The 24033-nt window shown below is 49.4% G+C and overlaps 1 protein-coding gene across 3 annotated transcripts in view; it reads right to left on the reverse strand.

The window, feature by feature from the left end:
- Positions 1–21093, reverse strand: part of Rap1gap2 (RAP1 GTPase activating protein 2) — a 211779-nt gene extending 190686 nt beyond the window's left edge. Inside the window, exon 1 of one of the 3 annotated variants that reach the window (XM_031350657.1) lies at positions 20867–21093. Coding sequence is in view for 1 of the 3 variants with exons in the window: in XM_031350655.1 (XP_031206515.1) it covers positions 4935–4978 (44 nt within the window). In the remaining 2 variants the exon portion in view is untranslated. Of the gene's footprint in view, positions 1–4934; positions 5047–20866 lie in introns of those variants that run through there. The other 2 variants (XM_031350660.1, XM_031350655.1) reach the window with 2 other exon arrangements.
- Positions 21094–24033: the final 2940 nt, after the last annotated feature.

Below are 24033 nucleotides of genomic sequence, written 5' to 3' on the forward strand. Positions count from 1 at the left end.
CCCTCCCTGCCTCTTTGCCTGCCTCCCTGCCTGCCTGCCTCCCTCCCTGCCTGCCTGCCTGCCATGCAGAAAGCAACACTCTTCATGGTTCCTGCCATGCTTCTTTGACTGTGAAATGAGTTCCTTGGTCAGAGATAATGTTGGGTGCAATAGCAAGCCAGCCTGTCTGGTCTGTCTTCATGTTCCTGCCTTTGACTTCTCTCAGTGATCCTTTCTCCCCTAACTCAGGGTGTTGTCATGGTAGCAAAACTGAAACTGGAACAGAAAGGTACCGGGACACTCTGCATTTTAGAGATGGATACTAGGCTTCAAAGGCGTGAAGCCTCTGGCTGGGCCTGACACTAGACCAGAGGTGACTCTTTAATACCCCTGATGCTCTGGTGACCCCCAACCAAAGAATTATCTTCATCGCTACTTCTTAACTGTAATGTTCCTACTGTTATAAATCATAATATGAATATTTTCAGAGATGGAGGCTTGCCAAAGGGATCTCGACCCACATGTTGGGAACCGGGGGCGCTCTGGAACTTTCAACATTCTGTGTAAATGCCACAGGAGATGCCAGCATCCTGGCCACAGGAATGCTCCATCAGGTAGGTCAGAAGCCAACAGCAGACTCCAAGGAGAGCCGCGGGTTGGTTCGAGCTGGGAGCAGGGAAGAGCACATTGGCTGCAGACGCACAGCAGTGCTCCCCGCCCCTGCCTGCACCACCTTCTCTGGCAAAGGAGGCAGTGTGTGAGTTTCTATTTTTACCCCCACATATGCCAGCCCTTATGGCTGGAAGTGGAGGTCCCTTCCCCCATCGGAGACACAGTGGGCAATGTTCTCCCTGCATAAGTCTTTTATTGACCAGAGGTCACTTCACCAGTGTCACCATTGTGACTGGTGCAGCACCATTCCCTAATAGTTATCCCTACCCAAGTCACTTCCATAGCCAGGGTCACCACTGTCATTCACACTGCCCTCACCACCGTGTCACCATCGCACCAGTGTCAGCACCGTCACTAACAATCAACACCTAAGTCACCATGACAGCATTAGTCACCCCAGTCACCTCTGGTGTCATCACCGACTTCATATCACACTCCATGTCACCACTATTCCAATGTCATCAACACCTGTCACAACCAGTGTCATCCCCATCATGTCTCCATCATGACCAGTTTTACCACTACCGCTATATCTTCACCTGTGTCACCATCAATATCAGTGTCTCCCCAGAGCCACCACCACCTTCAATGTCACTGTCACCACCAGTGTCTCCACCACCATCGGTGTTACTACCATCAGGGCCACCAGCACCACGAAGATTCTTGAAACCTTGAAAGTTCGCTCAGGCCCCAGCCTGCCCAGTTCCTTTCCATGGGCAGACTCTCAGGGAAGAGGGCAGAAGAGGTAAGGGGTCCCCATGGCAAGCGCATAGATGCCCAGACATCCCAAGTTGGCATTAAGCTCTGAGCTGCACTAAAGGAGAGAGCAGGATCCCCTTCCTCTGAGAATGCACCAGCACCTCATCTCAGTCCCTTACAGCAAAACCAGCTACAACACCCAACACCGGGGGGCATGTGGCCTCTGTCCCTCTGCATCTCTTCTTTAGGCCCTACCTGGGTTCTTTCCTTAAGGTTTCCACACTGAAGGCAGACCCTCCTACCCTCCCAGTCAACCTAACAGAGCCCCAGATCCATGCAGTTGTCGGAATCCCAGGCTCTGCTATCAGGCTCATAGCCAGAGCCACCGGACAAAAGCAAGCCCACACATCCTACATCTTCCCGAGGAATCTCTCTTTATTCTTCTAACAGTCCTCTGCTACAGCAGGGGTCCCACTGACACATGGGGAAAGTGAGGCCCAGAGAGGAAAGCCTGTGCTCCCAGAGCTCCCCAGTAGTTGAGGTGGGGGCAGCTCTAAGTCCTGCCCTCCTGGGTGCCCTCCCAACCTCTGCCTGGTCACACAGGCATCCTCACCACAGCAGACCTTGCTGGTCCCTGTGCCCACGTCTCTCCCACGCAGCAACCTGTTTACTGGGGTTCCCATGATACGATGTGGCCCTGGGAGCTTGTAGTTTGGGCAAAGCTGTGAGGCGGGGGTGGGGGTGGGGATATTGTCCTTTTAAGAAGCCATGTTCCCAGTTCCTCTGTCCCCTGAAGCACCCCACTCACTTTACCATGACCGAATTGATGGCACTGGCTCTCTGCCTTGACTACAAATGGAGCCTTTGGAACTCCATCTGAGATGAACCTTGCCATCTGAGAGGACCTGGGATCCAGGATTCCACAGTCCCGGTCAGCTGCATCCCCTCTCAAGCTGCCAGCTGTGCCCAGATGATTGCTACACTGCAGTCCAGCCCTCTTTCCTAACTTAACTCAATGAAGAGTCCTTTGAATCACTCCAGACTCAATGGATCTCACCCCATCGTAGCACTGGAAATGCCCCAGATATCCCAGTAGCATCTGCTAAGCACATGTTCAACATGCCGGGAAGGTCCTTAGTCCTGTGGTGAGTGAGACAGAATGGTGCCTGTCACCCTAAAACCCAGTTTAGTGGGCAATGTGGCTAACATAGAAAGTCCCTTGGACACAGTAGGTCACTCTCCCCACTGCTGTCCTTGCCTCTGAGGTGGCTGTGGTTGACACACTTGTGTCCCCCTTACTTGACCAGGGTTTTGCTTGAGGGCGCTGGAGCAATCTGATGCACAGAATTGCTACTTGTAGGGGCTGGACAAAAAAAATAAATAAAACAGTAGTGAATGGAAAGAGAGTTCAGTCATTAAAGAATCTGCATGCAAGCTCAATATCTGAGCTGGAACCCTTGAAGATATATATATAAAGCCAGGGGTGGGACACACACTATTAACCCAGTGCTGGGGAGGCAGAGAAGAGGAGGGGCTCCTGGGCTCTCTGGTTAGCCAGCCTAGGCTAATCAATGAGGACCAAACCAATGAGAGAGCCTGTCTCAAAAGTAAATGAATCAATAAGTGGGCTCTTCCTGTTTGGCTGCTTGAAGAGCATCACCATCATGAATGACACAGGAACTACCTGGAACAGGAAATGCATGGCCAACCAACTACTTCAAGGCTGCCCTTCACCCTAGGAAGGCAACAGTAAGTACCTAAGACAGAAATCCAGGAGAAACTAGCCAAAATGTACAAGACCGCACCAGATGTCTTTCTTTGTATTTGGATTCAGAACCTGTTTGGGTGAGACAACTGGCTTAGGCAGGATTCGTGATTCCCTGAGTTATGCAAACAAAAAAGAAAAAGAAAAAAGTGAGCCCAGACAGAGACTTGCAAGACAAGGGGGCGGGGAAGAGCTCAAGAAAACAAAGGAGGGGCTACGCAAAAGGAAGGTCAGGGAAACTGCAAAGGTGTCCCAGACAACAGCTGGTGTCCCAGACAAAGGGAGCCGGAGCGTGGACATGGACAATGGCTTAAGGGAGCAGAGATTCTGTGGTGACTCAACTTGCCATGGTCATGCACATCTCTACGGAGCGGACTAACAGACTTGACAACTTTAACAATGAATAAACAAACTAAGGCATGACACCTGAAGGTGTCTTTAGATCTCAACATATATGCTCACTCACACACACACACACACACACACACGTGCCTGCACACACAAACCTGGATAAATTAAAACACAGACTAAGACCTACATCTTGCAAAGCAAGCTCTCTGATGGCAGGCCCTCTGCATGAGCCACACTTCACAGGTGGGTCTGGGAGAACAAGATCCCATTACCTAAGCCCTGGCCTGCAGTGATCCCAGGCTAAAACATCACACACCCCTCCCAGAGCAGGACTCAGGCTGTGTGAATCAAACCTACACCCTCCATCAGAACAATTGGCCTTACCCCAGCATTGGGGATGGCCTGTGAGCAGACACCACCCTGCCATCTCTTATCTTCACTGTCCCATCTGCCAAACAGAGTGACCAGAATCCCTTTCTGCAAGAGAATGAATGGCAAAGGGTTCTCAAAGATGGGAAAAAATTGAAAAAGGTGAGTCAGGAGACAATCAGTGACCAGAGAAACAGAGCCCATCCCCTCCCAACCCTTCTGTGTCTCCACAACCTTCCTGCCAGCCCCACCAAGGCCAGCCATCATTCCAGCCAGAACCCCAGATACCCTCAGTGTGACAATGCCCTAGGCCCAGAAGCTGAGTGGAAACTGATAAGGAGAGCCATTAGGCTGCACTCCCAGCTGAGCTGCATACAGCTGGTAAGGTGAGACAAGCCTTTGACTTCTTCAAACCCTACTTTTAGCATCTGGGAAGACAGACAGCTTAGAGGCAAAAGGTGCCTAAGCACAAATGGCTGGAAGCAGGGCTGAATGGAGCAAAAGTGGGTCAGAGAGAATGGCAAACTTGAAGGCAGCTCTGCCCCTCCTCTCACGACCTACCTAGAGAGGAGGCAGCCCACAGGTATCCTGCCATAGACTCGTGACAACACGGTAGGAGCAAACATGGATACAGGACACCAGGGGAGCAAGGTAGGTACTTGCTCTGAAAACAGAGAACACATGGGGTCACACTCAAAGGCATGTCTATCCAGCCAGGCACATACCACACACGGTCAGATAGAGTAGACACATCGATCGCACTTGCACGCATAAACACATGAATAACCCCAGATATGTGTACACATATAGGTGCACACAATAGCACAGGCATATGCATCCAACTGCAGATACTCACTCACACCCACACTTCAGCCACCCTGACCTTCTGGATCTCTTGCAGGCCTTGCTTCTGACAGTGAGGCAGAGCTTGGCCTCCGATGGCCCCCCTCAGGATCCTCCAAGTCTACCTGGCATCTGAAAGTGCTTCCCACAGACTCAGGTCTCTCAGGCACAACCTGAGCCATGCCCCTCAGCTACCTAGTGAAACCCCTTCTCCAAGTCCTCTCTCATCTCTGCCATGACCCCTTCTGTCACCCACCATCCAAAGCCCCCAAAGGAGACGCTGCGCTTCCTGCCAAACATAGTCGAAGCTGTATAGCTGTAGGGTCCCAGAGAAGTCCCTGGGGCTTGTTAGAGAAAGAGCTGAGAAGCAGCAGGGCGGCAGCCACAGGGTGGGGCGGCAGGCAGGGCACCTCCCTTTTCGCCTGTCCCCCAAGTCGAGCTTCCTGTGGGTGAGGCTCCATGGCCTAGAGGTGTGTCCTGCACTCCAGGAGGCACCACAGCAGGCAGGGAGGTCACAAAGGGTAGCTTCCCCACACCCAGAGGAACCCACAGCTCCGGAAGGGGCTCAGCCAGCAGATTGCACCACAGCCCCATTTGGCAGCAGGCCCAACACGGCCCCAGCTTCCTGGAAACCAAAGGAGGCCCAAGGATTCCCATACCCTTGCCTGGGAGAAAAGAAGAGACCCATCTGAAAGTCTCAAAAGACCCTTCAGAGCAACTCCCAAATGCCCAGGACAGAGAACTCGCTGTTCCCCGATGCTCAGTCCATACTCAAAAAAAAACACCACACAGAAATAACTGCACACATCAGTACACACAGACATAAGTATACATCCACCCATGTGAGCACAGAGAAAGCACCTGCATATATGCATATATGTATATATATATATACATATATATGTACACATATATGTACACATGCATATATGTATATATACCGAGAACACACAGGTCTACTCAGGCATGGGGATGCTCACATTCCAATCATTAGAGACACTGACATGTGTACTGTGCAAGTAGAGTAACCCAGACTTTTAAAGAGATGAGAACACACCTCACCTTTTACCCACAGGTGCCCATATAGACACATGAACATGCATGAATACAGACAGGTGTTTGTGAACATGCACATCCATACACTCAGGATGCTCGTGTGCCTGAAATCATTTATTTCATCACATGTGTACACACACACACACACACATATATGGACTCTCAACTGAACTTCTTGGCCTCTTAAGGATCTAGACCAAGCTGGGAACACTTCCCTGATCCCTGTAGGCGGAAGTAAGGAGGAGGACAAGCAAATTCATCTTTCCAGGGGGAAACATGGACTAGCTCTCGCCACCACTGGCATCAGTGCTAACACCGTGATGTGCTCTGGTAACAGCCCTTTGATCACAGACTCTACAGAGACGGTAGGTTGAGGGTTCCTGGACAGCAAGCAATGAAGAAGGACATGAAGTTGCTCTAGTTGCCTCCAGTGACCTCTGACCCAAGACCACTGTGGCTCCCAGCAGAATCCTGAACGCCCTCAGTTCAAGCTCTCCCTCATGCTCACTTGTAGCCCAGAAAGGAAGGGTTAGCCTGGGTGAGTTCAAGCCTTGCTGGCTTCCTCCTGGAGACTTACTCCAGCAAGCTGCTCTTGCTGTTCATCCTGTACCCACCTCACACCAGGAGATCCCCAAGAGGGACCAAGGACACCCTGGGGGACCCACCTGCCCTGATTTCCTTTAACTTCCCTCAGAGAGAAAAATAGGTGTACTCAGTGAGTCCCCTGGTCAGGGGTGATTCCAGTCTGGGCCTGGCCAGCCCAGCATCTACTCTACTGACCCCAGCAGCAGGCTCAGCAGCAGCGGGCCTAAGTAAACTCTAAGGCCCAATCCACAGATGTCTCCATCTCTCTCTGCATCATGTTCTAAACTACAGGACACTATAAAGAGTCCCCACTGGCAGGAAGATGGCAGAGAAAACAAGCAGACAGAGATCAAGTTTATATTTTTAATTCTGCATGTGTGTGTGTGTGTGTGTCTGTGTGTGTATCTGCGTGTGGCGTGTGCATACCAGCGCAGGTGAGCACACAAGTAAGTGGGCATGTTTGTGTGGAGGCCAGAGTATGCTCTTAGGTATCATCCTCGGAAATACTGTGTCCTCCTTTGAAACAGGGTCTCTCATTGGCCCGAAGCTCACCAATTATGCGAAGCTTGCTGGCCAGCAAGCCCTGGGCATCCATCCCCCTGTCCCTATCTCTAGGGTTAGGAATATAAATGCACATCATCATGCCTGGCGTTTTACACATGCCCATCGCCAGTGCCAGAGACTGAACTCTTGTCCTCAAGTTTGCAAGGCAAGCACTTTGCCTACTGAATCATCTCTCCAGCCCAGTAATCAAGTTTTAAGAGCATTGTCTGAGTTCCTATCCAGCTAGGTCAGAAGCCAATGACTTAGTATGAACTAATCTTTCTTCTCTTCTCCTCTCCTCTTCCCTCCTCTGTCTCACCACTGGGAATGTCCTAAGAAAAAGCCTTAATGAGCAAGACAACAAACAGTCCATCTATCAGCTCTGCCTGCTCTTTTAGCCAAGTCGGAGACGTCCAGCAGGCCGCCAAGCAACCTCGCTGGGTACAAAAGCTCCAGGGTGAGCTACACAGTTCCCAAGGGTGGTTGAGGTAGATATCACATGAGTCTACTTAGAACAACAGAATACCTTGTGCAAATTTCTCCGTTCTCATCAGTTAGCAGGAGCTGAAGGTGAGGCTGTCTCTGAAGCATACATCAGTATGTTTTCATGTATGTGTTAAAGAAAGAGGTGGTGTTGCAGTTGCACCAGACTTGGGCACACCCCACCACCCACATGTGCCATGTGTGAACACTGCCCATCACACCTATGCAGGGGGAAGAGACAGTTAGCAGATGCTCCTCCAGGTCTAAAGAGATGTGAAAGTTTGAGGCCACCTGTACCAAGTGTTCCAGAGCCAAGTAGGACACAGGCCCAGACCCAAACGCCTGCAGAGTATTAGGGCAGCCACAGGGTGGATTTCAGACTTGAGGCCAGGCTAATCTCTGTCTCCTGAGTCACAAAGAGCACTGATAGGGCCTAGCCATCCCTCCAAGAAGCAACCGCAGCCTGGGGCACTGGTAGAGAGGAGACTTGGAGCATCCTACATTCCTCAAGGACATCTGGGTCCAGGGATGTTGGAGAGGCCAGACAAACCTAAAGTCCCTTCATCCCCATGGTAAAAACCTAGACAGAGGGAAACTCCTGTGTGACTGACTCCATTTCAGTACCTAAGCTCTGGAGGCAGGTGAGAGCCAGTCTAGAACTATCTATGCTAGCCCCTGCTGAGCCCTCAGGCTCCCAAGCTCTGAACATAGGCGACCTCAGCCAAATCACTTAACCTCTCTGGTCTCAGTTATCTTCTGTCATACAGGAAGGATGCTACCAACCTCACACTGTTACAGATGAACAAAAATGCTTGGCACAGGCTATGGGAACCATTATAATTACCACCTATCATGACTCTGCCCCCTGCCTCAGTCCCTTTCAGCTTCCGGCCCCCACTTATGCTGCCCTTTTTTGTTCCTCTTCTGTGGGGTGGGCAGAAGGAGGCCACCCAGCTCTCTGGGAAAGAGTGTGAGCCAAGCGAAAAGGGAAGCACTAAGTGAGCCTGCCCAGCCCGCCTGCCCCCACCCACTCACCCACCACAGCCTCCACTGATGAGAATGAACCAGTGCCAAGGCAGCACCCATGTCTGGGAGATCACTATAAGCCAGCACTGATCCAACCACCTAGCTTGGTTCAGCCAAATACCAGCTATTAAGAAAGAGACTGGAATGCAGAATTTATGCAGCATCCATTGTACAGAATGAAAGACTAAGGCCTTGAAAGCAATGTATGGCTCATGATGGAACAGTTATGTTATGTTATGGGAGAGAGCAAGTACTAAATCATGCTAGTTCCTGCCCAAATGGGCCCCATCCCTCCCTAGCAGGCACACACACACACACACACACACACACACACACACACACATACACACACACACACAAGGGTCTACTTCGGGTCATATGTCACAAGGTCCAGCATTCCTGGTGGAGTCTGTGGGAATTCCTGGGGGACCATCCTAAGAGACAAGACATGTCAGGGCCCCCCAGCTTTGAGTAGAGCTCCAAGTAACTCACCCACCCATAGGTGTTCATGTAGATGGAACTAGAGAGCTGGCTGAGACTAGAGGACAACCCAGATACCTGTCAGCAGCAGGCCCTCCCTCCACTGTGTTCCTAGGGTCCCCAGAACAGGAGGTAAGGAAGGGGCAGTGTAGTTTCATGTGCTTGGGCAGCTCAGGCCTTATAGCTATTGCTATTTTAAAATGAGGACTGAACAATGAGACAAGCTCCTTCCCAGGGCACAGAGAGGGACAATCACAGAAAGTTCCCGGAAACGGATGTCCCTAAAGAAGAAGCGCTGAACGGACCAACCATTCTGCCCCATCCACATCATGAGATGGTGGCAGACTGAGCTGGGCGGCTCAGATCTTCTCATCTCCCTCTTTCACTGTAAGCAAGTTATTCCTTCTCCTGGGGCATCCGTTTACCCTCATCAAACTGCCCTCTACTCCCTTCCCAGGCCAGATGAGGACAAGGACAGAGGCAGAGAAAGGCACAGATCTCTAGGGGGATGTAGGTGACTTTCCTGTGTGCCTTTCTCTGGGCCAGGGCTGTATGTCCCATTACACAAGTTCAGAAAAGCAAGATGATGACAGAGACAACTGCAAGAGGCCACTTGTGAAAATGGGGCTACAAGAGCAAGACTCACACACGCTCTGATTGCACAATTCCTTCTTATCTGCTCAGGACAGCTGGCCTGCCAAGGGGGTCACCATAGTGGCTGGCTGTGGCCTACAGAAGTGACAGATCCTACCACAAACATTTCAAAATAACAAGAAGGCAATATTTTTTGCCAATCAGATAATAATTACTTTTAAAGCAAGCTAATAAAAGAAGCCATCACTTCAGAGGCTGGGACTGTAGTTTGTCAGCAAAGCACTTTCATGGCGTGCACCAGGCCCTGGGTTCTAGGTGCATAAACCAGAAGCAGTAGGATCTTGATTTTTAAGGCCAGCCTAAGCTACCTAGCGAGGCTGTAAAGCTAGGCCTGTAATTTCGTTGCTTGCAAGGCTAAGACAAAAGGATAGCTGTGAGTACAAGGCTAGCCAAGCTATAGAGCTGTCTCAAAAATAAAAATAAAAATAAATAATAAAGTGCATACCTATAATCGCAGAACTTAGGAGGTAGAGGCAGGGGAATCAGACCTTCATGGACATTCTTAACTACATAGTGAGATTGGGACCAGCCTAGGCTACATGGGACTCTATCACAAAATAACTAAGTAAATAAAGTTACAAAAAAAAAAAGCTCACTATAATAGGATATATATAAAAATAGGATATAAATAAATAGGCAAAAATACTTTTTTTTTTGAGACAGGATTTCTTTGTATAACATCCCCAGCTGTTTGTAGACCAGGCTGGCCTCAAACTCATAAAAAAAAATCAATCCCATTGCCTCTGCCTCCTGAGTGCTGAGATTAAAAGTGTACACCCACTAGGAACACAGATTTTCATAGCTCCCCAGACAATTTATGGAAGGAACCATAAACAATGATCCAATGGTGGTTACTTCAAAGAATGGGAATGGAATTGTCTGTCTAGACTCTAGAGGGTGCACACTTACTACACAGTCTTCTATGCTGTTGTATTGTTAATGTTGCTTAAACCATTAGCACATTTTTTTAAAGAAAAATGTTAAATAGATAGGGTGTGTGTGTGTGTGTGTGTGTGTGTGTGAGAGAGAGAGAGAGAGAGAGAGAGAGGGAAAGAGAGATTCAAAAGTATGCATACGCATGCTTGTATGTATATGGGTGTCTGGGAGGGGCAGTGTCTGTGGAAGCCCAAAGTGTCTTATTTGATCAGTTTCCACTGTATTCCCTTAGGTTGGGTCTAGCTAGCCAGCTTGCTCTGAAGATTGCCTGTCTCTGCTCCCCAAGTGCTGGAGTTATAGGCAGCCACTATGCCTGCCCAGCTTCTACATGGGTTCTAGGGATGGCAACTCTGGAAACTTCCATGGTAACTGCTTTATCTACTGAGCCATCTGTCTGGCTCTTGCTCTGTCTTTTGAGACTGGGTCTTTCACTATAGCTCAGACTGGTCTGGAATTGACAGCAATCCTCCTGCCTCAGTCTCCTGATTGCTAGGATCATAAAGAAGATGAGGAGAAGGAAGAAGAGTTGAAAATTTTGCACTCAGGTTTTGGAGTTCAAACGATCACTGACCCTGGTGCTGGTTCCAACCTTCCCAAAGGAGTCTGTCTTCACAAAGAAGAGCAGGATCCCTCATGCCTCACTCCAGATGGTGCAGCCATCTGCTCTTCTTAGATTAAAAAAAAATATAAAGAAGTCCAGAACATAGGTTTTCTAGAAGGGATTTGACATTATGAATACAAATCCTTCCAAAAAAAAAAATATATATATATATACATGCCAAGCACAGCGTCGTGCTAGAGACCTACAATACCAGCTGCTAGAGAGGCTGAGGCAGGAGGAGTACTTGAACCAGGACTTCAAGGACCGAACAGGGCAACATACTAAAATCTTAAATCAAGAAAAGGAAGCTACTGGGGGTGGTAACTTTTTCCAGGTGTCCATCACATAATATACACACCTATAATCCCAGCACTCGGGAATCCGAGACAGGAGGATCTCTGTGTGTTCAAGACCAGTCTCATATATGTAGCAAGTTCTAGGCTAGGCAGAACTACATAGTGAGAATCGGTCTCAAAGGGGAGAAAGAGAGAGAGAGAGAGAGAGAGAGAGAGAGAGAGAGAGAGAGAGAGGAAGAAAGAAAGAAAGAAAGGAAGAAAGAAAGAAAGAAAGAAAGAAAGAAAGAAAGAAAGAGAAAGAAGGGGAGAGAGAGAAAGAAAGAAAGAAAGAAAGGCAGACAGAGAGACAGAGAGAAAAAAACATGGCACTGGGACTTGTAAAACACCAGTTAGTATCCTGATTTGGTGACTGGATGTTGGTTTTATAAGTGTATGTTGAATTAGTAGGAACTCATCCATGTGTAGGCTTAAACTATGTGCACTGCCTTGGAGGTATATTATACTTCAAGACAAAGGTTTGTTTAAAAATATGCATGCCCTTTGACCTAGCAGCTCCATCTTTTCTGCTCCCTCCCATGCTCCCTCCCTTTCTGGTGGATGCCCAGTTGTTCTTCCCAGATCTCCTTCACATAAGTGTCAAACCCATGAGGTGCTGGAAACAGCGGGTGTCTCCATCCTGTTGGGGAGCGGGTAAGCAACTCCCATCAACAGGATACACTCCAGCCAACACAGTGCTCCCTGACACAGCACTCACAATGGCGGGCACAGTCAAGGTCAGCTTCAGGGTGGGTTAAAGTGAGCACAATCCAATCAAACTCTAGAGCAGAATGTTTGGAGGGAGGGCATGAGGCAAGAGTTTTTCTTCCCCGTGCTTTCCTAAGCTTCCTTACAACTAGGAGGCCTTTTTTTTTTTTTTTTTTTTTCGAGATAGGGTTTCTCTGTATAGCCTTGGCTGTCCTGGAACTCACTCTGTAGACCGGGCTGGCCTGGAACTCAGAAATCTGCCTGTCTCTGCCTCTGCCTCCCAAGTGCTGGGATTAAAGGTGTGCACCACCACCCACCTAGCTTTTTTTTTTTTTTCCTGATTTTTACAACTGGAAAAAAAAATAGTAAATACTCTTTAAAGGAAGCCTAAAGAGGCAAGCCCGTTGTTAGGAAATGGGTTTTGGCTGTGTGAGGTGGAGTTGCAGTTCTATGGTAGAACATGTGGTCAGCATTCAGAAAGCCCTGGCGTCCAATGCCCAGCACCAACTCATCCATCTGTCAGTCATGTCTTAAAGGTACCAAGTGTGAGGATTAATTGCATTTGAGGAACCTGGATTCAAATCCCAGCCCCATGGCTTGTCGGTAATGCAGGTTTAGGCAAGGTTCTTAACCAGCCTTTAACAGGTTTGCAGCTCAGACACAACTTCTGTAAAGTGGAGATAATAGTGTCTTCTTCTTAGGGGTACTGGGGGCCAAAATGAGATCACATATACTAAACTTTCAAGGCCATGCCTGCCACAGTCCTGTAGACTTGTCAATTAATGTGCCTGCTCAAATTCTTTCCTATTGCCAGGCATGATGCCCCGTGTCTATGATACCAGCTACTATGGAAGCTGAGGCAGGAGGATTGTGAGTTTGAATTTAAAGCCAACTTGGAGTAAGGGCTGAGCCAAACTGGACTACGTAGCAATGTCATGGCTCAAGAAAGGAAGGGCTACCTGGTCTACCATTCAGAAGCAGGGCCAGAGAATTGTCCCCAGATGACTCTGATCCAGTAAGAAATTCTGGAGTGACATTCACTAGAGCATTTCTGTCATCAATGATGGCCCTATTGGCTCTCGGTAGACTTGGACACTAGGGGCTGCCCCACAGGGGCTTCTCACTAAAGAAGATCACACTTCTAGATCTTTGCCTTCTCTCTGCTCACTCCATCCATGTGAGCCCTCCCCAAGCCTCTTCTACATCTGACTACACTGCTCACAAGGGTGAGGCAGAAGGTACGCACTTGCACCCTCTATGTGCAATTTCTGGTAGTGCAAGGAGAGCATGGGATGTCTTGTTTCCTTTTCTAGGAAGGCAGTTATATTGCCTCTGGCAAAAGGGAGAGAGGGATAGAGAGAAAAAACCCTCAGTGTTGCAACAAGGACACCTTGTGAGAATGAGTGCTTCCAGCCTGGATTCCACCATTCAATGTAGCCATGGAGAAAACACTTCAACTCCCCTAACCTGGGCCTTTCAGCTATAAAGAACAAGGATAACTTTAGTTCCTTCTTTCTTTCCTTCTTTCCTTCATTCTTTCTTTCATTCTTTTTCTTTTGAGACAGCTCCCTGCTAAGCTGACCAGGCTAATGATGAACCTGAAATTCTCAACCACAACAAGTAGCTAACCAGGTCCAGTTTATTTCATGTTTGAAACAGAATCTCATTATGCAGCCTAGGTTGGCCTGCCCTGGCCATCCTCCTGCCTCAGCCTCCTGAATGGTGAAATCAAGGTATGTGCTAACGCATCTGTCAGTGTAAATCATTTCTTGAGCTTCTGATGAACCAGGAAAGCCCAAATTTCTTTTACCCATTTAATCCTTATCACAACTATATGCACTTTCCTATTAATTCATTAGAGACTTGAAGTTAAGAAGTTAAGGCCCAGGACTGCTGAGTAGCAATGGCAGAATTCAAACCAGAGCCTTCTCTTTGCTATTCTTACACACTCTTACATACCAATCCCCAAATGAGTATAGTGTTGAATGTGAAATGCCAACAGGCTGGACTTAAACAAATCTCAAGGTTCTCCCCAGGGTACCTGTGAATGCCTGGCAGAGGAGCATTGCCATTCTGGGCCAGGACAGACAAGCTGGGCAGAAGGACCATTTCCCTGGCAGATGAACATGAACTCCAGTGAAGACAGGTGGCTGAGACAGAAGGAGAGCCAGGGAGCTTACCCAGACACTAACAGGGGTGGAGGCTGAAGCACAAAAACAGCACATTCATGATTCATTCACTTGATTTTCTTGGGTAAAGATGGAGGTGCTGTTGGTGCTTAGCCCACACCCAGGCCCAGAGTGCATATAGAGCCCACCCTCGTGGCATTACTACCAGCAACACGTAAAAGAGAATGAGGATAACTTGGAATGATAAAACAAGCTGAGACAGAAAAGGCCTTTTCCAGGCCAGAAATGCAGCTCAGTTGGTGGAGTCCTTGCACACACAAAGGTCTGGAGTCACTTCTCAGCATCACATAAACTGTGTGTGATAGTTGTGCAAGAGATCAGAAGTTTAAGGTTATCTTCAGCTACATGGTGAGCTTGAGACCAGCCTAGGTTTAAACAAGACCTTGTCTCAAAGAAGAGAAGGAGGAGGAGGAGGAGGAGAGGAGAGGGGAGAAAATAGGGAGGAGGGAGAAAAAGGAAAAGGAGGAAAAGAAGATGAGGAGGAGAAGGTGGGTTGGAGGAGAGGAAGGAAAAGAAAGAGGAGGAGAAGGAGCAGGAGGAAGAGAGCTGGAGAGAGAGCTCAGTGAGTACAGCGATTGCCTTGAAAGCACAAGAATCTGAGTTCATTCCCCAGAACTATGTTTTGGGAAAAACAAAAAATGAAAGACATGGTGATGTGCGCTTGTAATCTCAGGGCTGAGGTAGGAACAGATCCCTGGGACAAGTCAGTCTTGATGAGTCCAGGTCCTTTCTCAAAGAAAAAAAAAATGGATGACACCCAAGGAACAAAACAAGAGGTGAGGTTGACCCCTGCCCTCCACACATGGGTATGTAGCTGCATGTACACTCACACATCTTGTGTACCTGTACACACATGAACATGCATGTGTGTACAAAAAAGACACAAAGAAAAAAATGCCTTATCCATTCAAGTTTCTCCTCTTCCCTCTACAAGCCCTACCTTTAGAAAGGCTCTACACAGTGTCCTCACTTAGCAGATGGGGAAACTGGGGCACAGAGAGACTAAGTCCTATGCTCAAGGTCAAGAGCTGTGGCAAAATGTGTGTATGACTCTGTACCTTGGAACTTATGCTGTGCCACTTCCAAGGTTGGGTAAGAAAAGCAAGATATCTTCCTCATGGATTTCTCTGGATGCTTGCCCCTTCACTCAACCACTCTGCTGGGCAAAGCATAAGCTAGCACACAAAAAGAAGGCATAAATATACATGAGGAGAGGAGCCAGGTGTGACATCACGCCAAGTGCCAGACATGAGCAATGAAGCCAGCACATAATTCACCCCTAAACCTTAAATCATCCAGATGACACTAGGTAGAGAAGACATGAGTGTTCCCTGCTGAGCCCTGTCCAAACTGTAGATTCATGGGCAAAATAAATGCCAGCATTATTGTAAGCCATACATTTCTGGTGGCTAATATGCTGTATTAGATCACTAGAGAAGCAGCAGAGCCGGAATTTTAACCAGTCAAGCTGGCTCTAGAGGTGTTTCAGCAGCATGCCCTGCTGTGCAAAAGGCCATGATATGCAAGGGCTAGAGATAGAGGAAGAGGTCAGAGGAACACCTAACCAGTCACTAGCCTATTATTCATCAAATGCTTCTGAGGTTTATTGTTGATTTGGTTGTTTTGGGGGGTGGGGATGGGGGATTGTTTGGTTGGTTGGTTGGTTGGTTGGTTGGTCAGTCTGTAGGTTGGTTATTTTTGGTTTGTTTTTAAGTCCTTACTGTGTTCTGAGCTCTGCTAGTACTGAGAAGATTTGTGAAAATAGATTGACACACCTATGCTCCAATGGGCAGTGAAGTGGCAGGACTGCTCAGGCAGGTGTGTATAGTCTATTTGTATGATTCACAGGGTACCAGATGGTCAGGGAGGCCTGTTTCAGTGGCATAACCCAGAAGGGCCTACCTGAGGGTGAAATGAAAGGGATGAGGTGGACAAAGAGTGAAAGACATAGGAAGCAGTGCCAAGAACAAACCCGGGTGGGTGCAGGTTCTAGCCCCACCCCTTCCTACCTGTGACCTTGGGGAAGTGACCTCCACAAGGAAACAGCAATGAGATGCTACCTCTTAGGACTGTCATCCCCACAGGTAAGGCTTCTTCCAGGGAGTAACTGAGCTAACACATGTGGAGCATGTGACCAGAGCCCAGCACAGGAATACCAATAATTACACACCAATAATTACAGTTTGAATTCTGCAGAGACCAAGACCCCAGCAGGAAGCCCAAGGCCCTAGAGACCACTTTGTCTCCTGTCAATGAACCATACTCACCAGAAATCTTAGAGACGAGCATGCACAGTGGGTCAGAGAGCCTGCCACCTGCAGCATAGGTGACAAGAACTAGAGTAAGTCAGAGGGTGAAAAGAGGAACAGGCCTCACCAATGGAAGCCAATACACAGACCCTTCCACCTACGCCTGCAGCCATTCTGAGTCTTCTCCCCCACCCAACCCCCTGTATCTACGTCAGAGAACAGAGAAGGAAGTCTTAAGAAAAAGGTGCAAATCAGAGCCTGTGCAAAGCAGAAGGGTCAGCCCAGCCTCTGCCATAGACTGAGGCCTCCAAGCCCAAGCCTGGCTTTGGCATTCCATATGCCTTTGAAGCTGCGGCTGCTCTGCAAGATGAGCAGATGGGCAGGAAAACCCTTATCCATATCTGCATACCCTAAAGAGTGACAGCAAACAAAGAAACACAGAGAGAGAGAGAGAGAATGACAGGAAAGCTCAGGCATGAAACAGAATTTCCCACTAGAGAGATATCAAAGCACTGACAGAGCTGAGGAGAGGATGGTAGCGTCAGCTTTAGATAAATAAATAAACTTATTAGAACAAAAGCCACCCTCAATTGCAGAAGTCAGACTGGTCTTTAAGTGACTGCTGAACCTTCCCAGCCTGTGTGGGGTGTGACCTTGCCTGTAGACAGAGAGATGGAGGCAGTGACCTTTGCAATGCCAGCCTGAGCTGTCTGCGTATGAGCAGGAGGCAGCTGGATACTTCCCTACAGCGTGACCTCTCCTAGAGGGAGGGCCACGTTGCTTAGAGATGGGAAAGGGTAAGGCGACCAGGGCCACCTGGTGCCATGGCAACAGGCCCTGGCTAAGGCACATCCACAACTTCTTTAGCAGATCTTAACAGGACCTAAGTGTTTGTAGATGGCGCCTCCCTATCAAAGAGGGTGTGATAGCCCAGAAGGAGCAGTGAGCACATGGGAAAGGAAAATGAGAAGGCTGGAGGGGCCAGACCCTGACGTATGAAGTCTGCTCGGCTCATGTTCTAGGACTCCCAGAGTAACTTTCAACAGTTCCTTCCCTTCCCTGCTGCCTCCATCCCTCTCCCTGAGGTCCAGCCTGTACTATGGCCCAGACACCTCTAACTCCGGGTACCAAGGCTGACAACTCAAGGCTTGCCTTACTTACTCATTGACACCCAGCCTTGTGTTCCAGCATTTTGACCACCTCCTGCCAGTCTGCTCCATCTCCTGTCTTGTCTGCAGTTTCTCTAGGCTTCCTCCACCCCCTGCCCTGTCCTTTCCTGACTACAGCCCAGACCAGTGCCCACGACCATCTGCCATCTCCACACGCACTCCTCCTTCAAGCACCTGCTTTCAAGCAACTGCTCTCTTGTCCTTCCCTGCCCACTTTGGGGCTCCTCCACCCTCCTGGGTATCATTGGCTCCAATTCGCAGACTGTGAACCAGATCTATTCTGGCCTGGGGAACTGGGCCACAGCCCCAGAGGCACCAACAAGAACAGAAGTCTGGTCCTGGAGTCTCAGATTCCACAACTAGGAAGGGTCTTAGGGATTATCTACTGGATCTCATCCACAGAAGTGGATGAGAATCGGTACCACCAGACTCTGCTGCCTTCTCGACTGCTCAGAGCTATTCCATCAGTAATGCCCTTATCCAGATATCCCAATAAAAAGCCAGACATAGTGGTGTGTGCCTGAAATCCCAGCACTTTGGAGGTGGAAGTAGAAGAATCCAGAATTCAAGGTTTGACTCATGGTTTACATGAGACTGCCTCAAAAAAAATTTTTTTTCCCAACAAAAGCTGGCACAGAGATATCTACCTATAATCGAAGCTACTTGGGCAGCTGAGGCATGAAGATCATGGAGCTACACAGCAAGATCTTATCTCAAAAAAAAAAAAATCAAGCCTGGCATGGTGGCAAATGCCTTTAATCCTAGTGCTTGGGAAGTAGAGGCAGGTGTCTGGTCTATAAATTAAGTTCCAGGACAACCCAGTCTACACAGAGAAACTCTTATCTCAAAAATAAAAAAAATAAAATAAAATCATATCTGAGGTTCAAAAAGTCTAGGTAAACTTGCCCCAGGTCAGTGTCATTGCCAAGCCTCTTACCCTGTCTCCTGCTCCAGCCATCTCCATAATGACCAGTCACTGCCCCTCACCCCACCCCACCCCAGACTGGAAGTAGCATGTTCTAAGTGTCACGCATCAGAACTGAATGAGGTCACACCGGGCTCTCTCTGCAGAAGTGGTGTGGATCCCCACAGAAAACCATTTGAGCTTCACTTGTGTATAATTTAAAAGCATGAGGGAGTTAATGACCACGGAGCCACCCTTGGGGGAAGGGGAACTGCTAATGGTTTCTCTCCCCAAAAGAGAGTTCTGAAATGTAGCCCTGAGGCTCTGCTGGAGACCTCCAGGAGAGGAGCAGCAGATGGTAAGGAAAGCCTCTGTACACTGCTTGCCTTGCTCATCTGCGGATCCTCTGCCCCATTGCCCTCTATCCACTTCCCAAGCAAAACACTGGAGGCAAGCCCTTCCCCCAGGCATTCCTAGAGTAGGGAGTGGGGGTGAGCACACAGAGAGCTGGGGATGGAGCAGCAATTCACATCCAGGTCTCAGTGCCAACCAGTTGTCACCAACAATGTCACCAAAGACTTCATGCTCAGCCAGTGTGCCATTCTGCCACCACCATCCATGCCAGGGCCCTTTTCCCTTAAAGTTCAAATCATTCTGACCTCCTGTGACTCTGCCACACTTGATCAGATTTGTTTGTTTGTTTGTTTGTTGCTTTGAGAATGGCTGGTTTAATTTTGAGTTTGGGTTTGTGGCTTCTGAGGCAGGGTCTAACTTTGCAGCCCAGGCTTGCCTTTGAACTTGTAGCAATCCTCCCATCTCAGCCTTTCATGTGCCTGGGGTTATAGGTATAAGCCACCACACCTCAAAAGGGGTCTTAGGAAAGAGAGAGTGAAAAGCTATGAAGGTGTCACTCACAGGAGGACCTTCTGAAACAGAGACCAATTCTTGTTGAGCTAGGATACCCTCAGTTGCCAAGGTGAACATCTGCCCCTGCCCAAAAACAGCAACCATGAAGGGTCTTGGCTTCAACATGCCATCCTACCTCAGGCCCCAACCTTCCCCCTGCTCCTCAACATCTAGTGAAGAAGGAGGGGACCTGAGGCAGCTTCTAGACACCTGAGCAGTCACATCCAACAGAGACTCACCCTTAGAGCTGGGCAGAGCGTCTCCCAGGTCCTGAGGGAAATCACTGCCCAAGACCTCACAGGCCCTGAGTCACTCCCAGCCTCCAGGCAGCTGTGCAGGCTTTTCTGTTTATTCCTCGCCCACAGCAGGAGGAGCAGAGGGGATGAGAGCCTTCTTCACCAAGAGAAACTGAGACCTATGAGGCTCAAAGGATGGCCGTAGTGTCACAAGGCATGCCCCAATACAGGCCCAGGACAGTTCTAGTAATATCTTTAGAGGCGACCCTGATGGGAGCCATTCAGAAGCTGATCCATGAATTTCGAGCGCAAAGCCCGGTAGCATGTAAATGCCCTTCAGATCTGGTAAGGGAGAAAGAGAGCCACAGCAGAAAGAAGGATGCCCCTTACCAGCTCCCAAGTCAGACATAACAAGTGGTAGGCAAAACCAAAGTGCAATCCATAGAGTCCCTCTGTCCTGTAAACAGGAACCCCACCCGTGGCTGTCACTGCCACACCCACCCAAGGCCTCTAGAAATGAGCATCAGGCTGGCCTTGCCCCGCAGGTCCATGAAAGTCTCTGGACCGACTACCCCAATTCTACCGCCTCTCCCTGTAACAGGCACAAGCTGGCTTGGGTACAGACTGGCTGGGGTTTCTGCTCTTGCCAGTAAAAACAAGTCCTCCCTCCCCAACCTAGCAGCCTAGCTTCAGCATCCTCTTGGGGTTCCTGGCTTCTTTCCTGCTACTGCCACCTGTAAACACCCACGTCTGACCTCCATCTCGGTCAGCGTCTTTCACCAGACTCCAACAGGGAGCTGACCGACAGCACACGCACACGCGCGCGCACAACACACACACACACACACACACACACACACACACGCCCCTCTTCATGGTGTGTGTGCTGTGCCGCACCCGCGCACCCCGCAGGGGTTTCTATGGACCATCACCCTATCTCCCAAACAGAACCCAGTGAGCCTAACTGCTTGGTGCGATGGGTGCACGGAGCACACCCGGGCCATCAGTGCTTTGCCAACACACACATCCACTCTCACAGCATCCTCTCCAGTTCCACGCTCAGTCACACCCAGGACTCCCGTCCAGATGCACGCCGGCTGTGAAATTACAACCTAGCCCGGAGCCACTGACCTTCCCACACTCCCGACGTGGACGGAATGTCAATAGTCAGTCCTGCCGGCTCACCCAACGCGCGCGCCGGTCGGTGCGGCGTCCACGGCTCTCCATCAGGACCGAGCCCCCTCCTCCTCAGCGTGGGGTTCCCTCGCAGCCCGCCCAGCCGCGTGCACCGTCACCGCGGCGCGCACACGCGCACACCGGCCGGCACAAAGCTGAGCCCCGCCGCCTGCCCGCGGCCGCTCGCACACCTGGCGGGCGCGCCCCCGGCCTACGGAGCGCGCACACGCAGCCTCTGCCCTAGTCCGCTAGATCCCGCGCTCCCGCCCCTCGGGGCTGTTAGGAACTGGGTCCCAGTGGCGCCCACTGCGCAGCTGCGGTCTCTGGGTTTGGGGTACCGCGGGTGCTGAGCGTCGAGCGCCCTAGGGATGCTCGTGTTGGCGCTGCCAGGATATTGCCCCGGGCGGCTCCTTCTGAACAAAGGCGCAGGGTGGGGCAGGCCCTGGGGATCCGGGGGCGGGGGGGGGGGAGGGAGAAGCCCACCTGCCCGCAAAGGTTCCTGCAAGATAGGGCGCACGACACTGGGGGACCGAGGTGCTGAAAGATTCCCGGATTCCTAATGGAACTCTCCTGAAAGCGTACTATTGGAACTTGGAAGCAGGAGATCTTCAGAGACTGCCAAAAACCCTGAAGCTGAGCCCTGCCTGGGACCTGACAACCTACAGCTTTGGTTCATTCCCTCTGCAGATGCCACCCCATCGTCCACCAAACCAAAGATGCTCCTGAACTCAAGATGTTGAGGGACCGATGTTCCAGACATTCTCCGTAACCCCCCACAGCAGGCAGTCTCTGACACGCATCCATTAGTGGGAAGCTCATTCCCTGGAGGCAGCACTCAGGCAGCTTAAGCCCGAAAACATCTTTTATTTGCACAGAGTTCTTCCTCAGTCCTAACCGTTGGTCACAACTCATTCTGTTCTGGCCACGATGTTCTGCATCTAGAACATACCTCACACTTGCTGTTTCCTTTGCAGGAATATATTCTTGCATCCGTGTCCTGTGCTCCCCTCCCCTAGCTAACGAACGCTCTCACCAGCACCTTCTCCTGTATGGCTGTCCCTTTGTGTGGTCCAAGACCTCTTTCCAACCTCTTTCCATGGCCCCATGGGAGTCACTTATCTGCGTGCCCTGTTTTAGACTTCCAAGCAATCTCATCGGCTTGACAAACTATCTCCATGTTTGCATGCTGATGGTTGCCCTCTCACACTCGAGTGTAGGTCCCTTGCAGGCAGAACCCTTGCCTGGACCACTCTAACTCCAGAACCTGGCCCAGAGCACAATCACAATGCTCAGAGCTGGAAGGAAGTGAGGAAGGCAGAGACTGGACAGGCCACAGTCGGGATTCTGAAATGCCAAGTGCTGGGCATTGAAAGATCTGATGTGGGATCCAGCAGGGGAAAGGAGCTGTCAGTGCCCATGGAACTAACAGACAGACAGACAGACAGAGAGATAGAATAGAGAGCACTTCCCTCCCCTTTGATCCTATTCTGAGCACTTGAACCCCGAGATTCCAGTGCTGGTCAACAGAGACAGTTCAGGAACTCAAAGCTAACCCTAACCACCTGAGTGTGATGCTCAGGACACATGTGGTGTAAGGAGAGAATCAAGTCCTGAATGTTGTCCTCAGAACTCCTCAGGCATGCCATGATACACATGCATACCATCATACACACAGACACACACACAGACAGACACACACACACCATACATGTAATTCTCAAAGAATAATAAAGTTGAAAATAAAAACCACAACAAAAAAAGAAAGAAAGAAAGAAAGAAAAAGATGAGTGTTTACTTTGGTCAGTAATCTGAAACAAGCCACTCAGTCAGAACCCTTCAGGAAGCCACTTGCCAGGCTCTGGAGCCTGGGTGCAGACAAGATTAGAGGCCAGCTTTGATTTTACCTTACCCCTGGCATGCTATCCATAGTCATCCCCTTATCCTCCTGAAATATTACAAGCCCTCAGTCCTAGCGAATCCTGAAACCAAGTTCAGTACCAAACTCCAAGAGTACTGTTTTTTTCCTATGAAGATGTCTTAGAGGCCTTTAATCCCAGCACTCAGGAGAACACAAATCTCTTGAGTTCAAGGCCAGCTTGGTCTACATAATGAATTCCAGGCCAGCAGCGGTACCTAATGAGACCTTGTCTCAGAGAGAGAGAGAGAGAGAGAGAGAGAGAGAGAGAGAGAGAGAGAGAGAGCAAGTGAGCAATGGCTCTACTTAGCTTACAGCATTGGCTGCTTTTGCAAAGGACCTAGGTTTGGCCTCACAACTGTCTGTAACTCCAGTTCCAAGGGACCTGACACCCTCTTCTAACCTCCACCAGCACCAAGTGAACAAACACATGGTGCGTACATATGAGGTACAGTCAAACACATAAAATAAAAATAAATAAGTACTAATAATAATAGACCTCCCAGACTTGCGATGGCTTTAATTACAAGTTGTTGGCTTTAGGATTGTGTGAAAGTAAGAAGACTTTTGGTCTTTCTCCAGGCTGGAGGTCTGCCATGGATACTCTCCTGAGATGCTGGACAGCAGCCATGAGCTTCCACTCTCAGCTACGCTTCACAAGGGTAAACAGCTGAGACTACATGCACGGTGCTGCCAGCATCTTTGGAAAACAGATATTTAATAGTTACTGGACATAATCAACACATTATTGCGAAATAGGCCAAGCCATGGTTAATGTTCAGTAGATCAGTTATTATGTTAATCACGCTTAGTGATTTCACCTTACCGTGAGTCTGGTGGACGGCAGCCCCATTGTACATTGAGCATCTGGACATGTAAAGCAATATAAAGTTGAGAATTTTCATCCTTTTCCCATAAAGGAAGCACTTTACAACTCTTCACTGACACATCAAAATTGTCAGCATCATTAGTCTGTCACTTTGGGAGCCATTAAGCAAAAGACGAATTATCCAAACTCAAGCACTCAGATACCAGGGCCACGGGCAAGACTAATTGGCCAAAGGTAGGAAGCATATACAGTGTGACAGAGTGATGAGCCATATCCCAGGTGGAACAAACCAAGAAGGAACAAGATTCCATTGGCTGCTCATAACAGGCATCTCAAGATAACACACAGCTTTAACCTTAGGAATGTTTCTGGAACTTT

The sequence above is a fragment of the Mastomys coucha genome, unplaced genomic scaffold (assembly GCF_008632895.1).
Source record: "Mastomys coucha isolate ucsf_1 unplaced genomic scaffold, UCSF_Mcou_1 pScaffold5, whole genome shotgun sequence".
Classification (NCBI taxonomy): Eukaryota; Metazoa; Chordata; class Mammalia; order Rodentia; family Muridae; genus Mastomys; species Mastomys coucha.